Source organism: Pavona decussata, unplaced genomic scaffold, assembly GCF_977016875.1.
Source record: "Pavona decussata unplaced genomic scaffold, jaPavDecu1.1 SCAFFOLD_375, whole genome shotgun sequence".
NCBI classification, from domain to species: Eukaryota; Metazoa; Cnidaria; class Anthozoa; order Scleractinia; family Agariciidae; genus Pavona; species Pavona decussata.
The window spans coordinates 170,001-174,583 of record NW_028145750.1 but is presented as its reverse complement, the minus strand read 5'-3'; the positions used below and the strand labels follow the sequence as shown (position 1 = coordinate 174,583).

Here is a 4,583-nt window from a genome sequence, read left to right as displayed (position 1 = left end):
TGAGAGACTTGTAGACTTGCTTATGCCTGTTAAGGACTTACCACATATCGACATTTCATATTGGGTGATTTTCCCGCCTTTTTCAATACGTTCCCTCTCGAGTTTCTATGATTGAACTTCAAAATTACATTCGGCTCTGGACGACTGCTGGGCCTTTGAATAGCTGTTATTGCCCGCTTTAACAAATGTGACCCTCTTTGGGAAAACGGACACTAACGCTTTTCCGTTTAACAGTCAATAAAAACGGCTGTAAACGGATACTAAACGGTTAACTCAAGCGTTTAAACGGTTTCCAAAACCGTTTAAACGGATAGCAAAAAATTTAAACGGCTGACCAAAGTCCAAAAACGGATAGCTTAAAGCGTTAAACGGTCAAGCAAAAAAATAAACGGTTAGCTTGAAGCGTCAAAGCATTGACACTTAGCGTTAATTTTGCTTTTGATTGACTTCCACACTTTGTCCTTTTCCGTGTTAGATTCGAGTGGAAATCGGCTAAAAACTAACACCTTCAACGCTTGAAGTTTTGTGACATCTAGGCGCAGTTTGTTGTGTGTTCCCTCGGTGTTGCTGTGACTCAGCTCTTCGGAGGTAAAGAAGAAGGGAAGAAGCCGAAGAGCGCACCGGTGCCTTTCTTTTTCCTTTTCTAACACCTCTCGCACCCCCTTGGATTTGCTTGGCGTTACCAGAGAGCGGATGACGTCTTCGCCAACTTCTTTGTCGTCCTGGGAACTGTATGGCTGGAGTATCTGTGGATCAGGTGTTGTAGGCGCGAGCGGGGTTGAAGGCAGTAAGTCGAACTCTTCCATGGGATAATCGCTGAGGGATGCCAAAGCCTCGTGGTCGATGGTCGGCAGGCTATCGGTCGGGGGAAGTGGATCAAGATTCACTCCTGGATCAGTGAACTGGAACGTAGGAAATATTTACTCGTTAGTTTCCGACCAATGATGGAGCGACTACAGAATACAGGGTCACTTTGGTCCTCCTTGTTAATAGAATCTTTAAAGTAAACATGTAGGTCTTCAGTTTTAAGATTTTCGGAAAAGAAATAAGACCTAAGGTTTTCGGGAAATGGACAAAAATGCGCTAGTAATTTTGAAAAGACTCAAGTTCCCCTAGAATGACCGAACAGATAAAAATATTATAGGGCGGCCTAAGTGAAATGAACCTACAGAGCTTTAAAGGCACTCCAGATAGCCAAAAATTGCGTTTCAAAGGATCTGAGAGAAAACTACTGTTGGGTGCCCCTGATGCTATGAAAGAACAACAACTTACCACTTTTTGTAATGAATCCAGCCGGTGCTCAATCTTGTTAAGTCGTAGGGACATGTTGTCCTCCATTGCTGACAGTGTGTCCTCTAGTGTCTCCATCATCTGTAGATATGTAATTTGAGTTAGTCCCATAGATTGACTACAATTCGGAGAAAGTGGTACTAATTAAAGCACTAGCAGGCTTTGACGCTGAAAATGAGATCGTGATATTTTTGTTATGTTTCTTGATATCGAAGATATCTTCTTGAAAATGCAGTTTAATGTTGATTACTGTGCTTACCTTGCAGAAGCTTTCCTGTACTTTATTATTCACAGCTTCCACAACAGAAACGGCGCGCTGAAGGCTGTCGAGTTGACCCTTAAGGGTTGCACATTCAGCTTCCATGGCGGCTAACTGCTGCTTTATTGCTTCCAAATCCTCCATGGTTTTCGCCTTCTTGTTGGCTCGATGTGATTCCCACTCAGCCTCCCTCTTTTTCTGCTCAGCCAGAAACGCATCGTACAGGTCAGCACTAGTCACTGGACTTTCCTAAAAAATGACGGTATTGTTATAAGATAAAGTGAAATCCCAAATGTAAGAACCTCCCGAAAATGAAAGAATCTTAGACGTTTCTGACGTCTTGAATTTATTCAATTGATTTGGAAAAAAGTCAAGACGGGAAGAAGTTATCTTAACGAATGAGAACTTGCGGTATACAAGGACGGTATGTCTCACAAAGGTAACCGGTTGTTTCACCAACCGGAATCATTTCGGAAACGGTCAGTTCGCAAACATCTAAACATCAGTTTTCTAATGGCGCCAACGATAACTTAATCAGTGTGTGGCCCTGTTTTTTTGCGTCAGATCTTAAAATAGACCTTATCACAGTTTTCGACGTCATTTTGACGAGTAGGCAAACAGGCTTGAATAATGTATGGAAATCCGATGTCAACTAATTTTCATAAAACATCGCCTCAAAAAGAGATGTAGCTGTGCCAGAAAGAGTCCAGTCGTGCTATGAACTTTCCCTTTTTAGTAGCACTTCACGGCTGGCTCGCTATACAGACAATTTTTTTCCTTAAAATCCTTTTCCTAGTGCGGAAAATTTCCAATTCATGCGAAGCGACGTTTCATGAAAATTATTTGACATCGGATTTCCCGATACAAACACTGTTATTTCAAGCCTGTTTCCCTACTCGTCAAAATGGCGTTGAAAACCGTGATACTGTTTTCATCTCAGTAATCCCAGCGTGAATAATAAGAGAGTGAATTTTCCTTAATAATTTTTTTCAAACGTCTAATTTCAATTCAGAAAAAAATACCAGTTTAACAGTGCGTTAGGAAAAAAGTCTGTAAACAAATAAGGCTGCGTACATCTGTTCCGTCTGTTTCGGTCTGAATCTTCTGTTGATGACGTAATCGTTTTACACTCAAGTCCTCGTTACTAATTTTACATAATTGTTCAGAGTGCGCGTAATATATGAGGTTTGTGAACTGGCTATCAGAAGTTTGCGAACTGACCAAGAAACGACCATAATTCGTTACAAATGTGTGCACCTGTTGAAAACTTGATGCATTTCAACGCTTACCGGTCGTTTCGCTACACTACAGTTCAGTGGATTCGCTACGATTTAAAATTGACATATCCTCTAATTTGCTTCTCATGCAAACACTGTGAAACGTAGAAACAGCCGAGATAATTTTTTCCCCCGAACTCACTTTTAAAAACGAGAAAGATTAATCAGATTTTCATACTTAACGGTGTAGCGAAAGGACCGAATACCATTACAACCTATCAGTTGCCATTAGATGTGGGTGCTCCAGGCATCTTTAAAACACAGTCCAAATCAATTCTTTGAGTGAAATATGATTCGCCTTGGTTAAGCCTAAAGCCCAGTTTTTACGGACAATTATATGGACTATTAAATGATGTTGTTACAAAGTAAGAAAAAACTTTTCACCGAAATCAACCCAGCCTAGCTTTTTACCTTGTAAGTGCAAATGAACGATAAGTACCTTATGAACACTTGATTCGACTTGAGTTTTCTTTGGCTGCTGGCGTGTTTTCTGCTTGTCGGCTGGTAAGTTGGACTGGTTGGAACTTGGGTTGGGTTCAGTGGCAGACACAAACTTTGACGACCATTCAATATCTTTTTGATTGAGAACCTCTTCATTATCTACAACCAAGGACACAGTAAAGGTTAGTAATTCGCACAGAAATAAATGTTAAAAATTGGTTTACGATCAGATTGTTCCACTTAGAAATGGTCAGATAAAAAATCTTTTCGATATATAATAGATCACTCCACGAGTGTTATTCGAGTGTAAGTTCGGTTGTTCACATCATCGATCAGAAACATCAACTGTTCACGGGATCGATAGATAGTATTGATTTTACTGCAGACATGACCGAGTACTGCTCGTACCATCGATTAAGGTGATGAACTGTTTACATGTTAGATCGAGTCTAGGTTGTCGCTCTGTAGACTAACTACAGTAGAGCCACTGTGTCTTCAATAACATGCAGACTCTGAAGTTGTATGAACAAGTACACTTAAAAGTTTAAGTAAGGTTCCGTTTCTGAAGGAAATATATTTGCTAGAATACCTTTAAACCGCGACGTTAAGTTCGAATACACTCAGTGAAGATGGTGACGCATTTCAGTATATTAACTCGTGCCGTCTACTAAACATCGATCTAACTTTCTTGTGGAACGATCTGACCATGGAACGATCAAACCGTAAACTGTTTACGGTCAGATCGTTCCACAGTAAAATCAGATCGTTCCACAAAAAAGTCAGATCGTTCCACTGAGAAATGGTCAGATAAAAAAATCTTTTCAATGGTTAATAGATCTCCACAAGTGTTATTAGTGTTTAAGTTCAGTTGCTCACATCATCGATCAGAAACATCAACTGTCCACAGGGTCGATAGAGTATCCCTGTATTGATTTTATTAATGACCAAACAAAGTTTGCCTAAAGTTGAAATTTTTGGTGTGATGTTTGAGGAACCCTTGCAAAAATTACTGAACAGGGCCCCGTTGTTCGAAAGCCGATTAACGCTAATCCACGATTAAGAGCAATTCTCCAGGAAAGTGAAGCAAAGTTGGAAATGAAAAATTTTAACCCCTCTTCAATTTTTGTGTGTAGGTAGGTTACCTTGGGGGATAGACAAAAACAACTATATTTGGATCGGCAGATGTATCGTTGCCATGGTAACCGCACTATATGACGTCGGCCTTGGGACCATGTTTTGAGCAAAAGTTCCACTCTCAAAAAGTAAAAGTAAACGAGTCTGGTTCTCGGATGCATGTGAACCAATTCAAATGAAAT

The 4,583-nt window shown here is 40.3% G+C and overlaps 1 protein-coding gene across 1 annotated transcript in view; it reads right to left on the bottom strand.

Annotated features, from left to right (window-relative positions):
- Positions 1-392: 392 nt before the first annotated feature.
- The window catches only part of LOC146452230 (uncharacterized), a 9,088-nt gene continuing 4,897 nt past the window's right edge, over positions 393-4,583 (bottom strand). The window contains exons 2-5 of the mRNA XM_085098084.1: positions 3,266-3,426; positions 1,550-1,798; positions 1,273-1,371; positions 393-902 (exon numbers count right to left, since the gene is read on the bottom strand). Coding sequence (XP_084954210.1) covers positions 393-902; positions 1,273-1,371; positions 1,550-1,798; positions 3,266-3,426 — 1,019 coding nt within the window. The remainder of the gene's footprint in view (positions 903-1,272; positions 1,372-1,549; positions 1,799-3,265; positions 3,427-4,583) is intronic.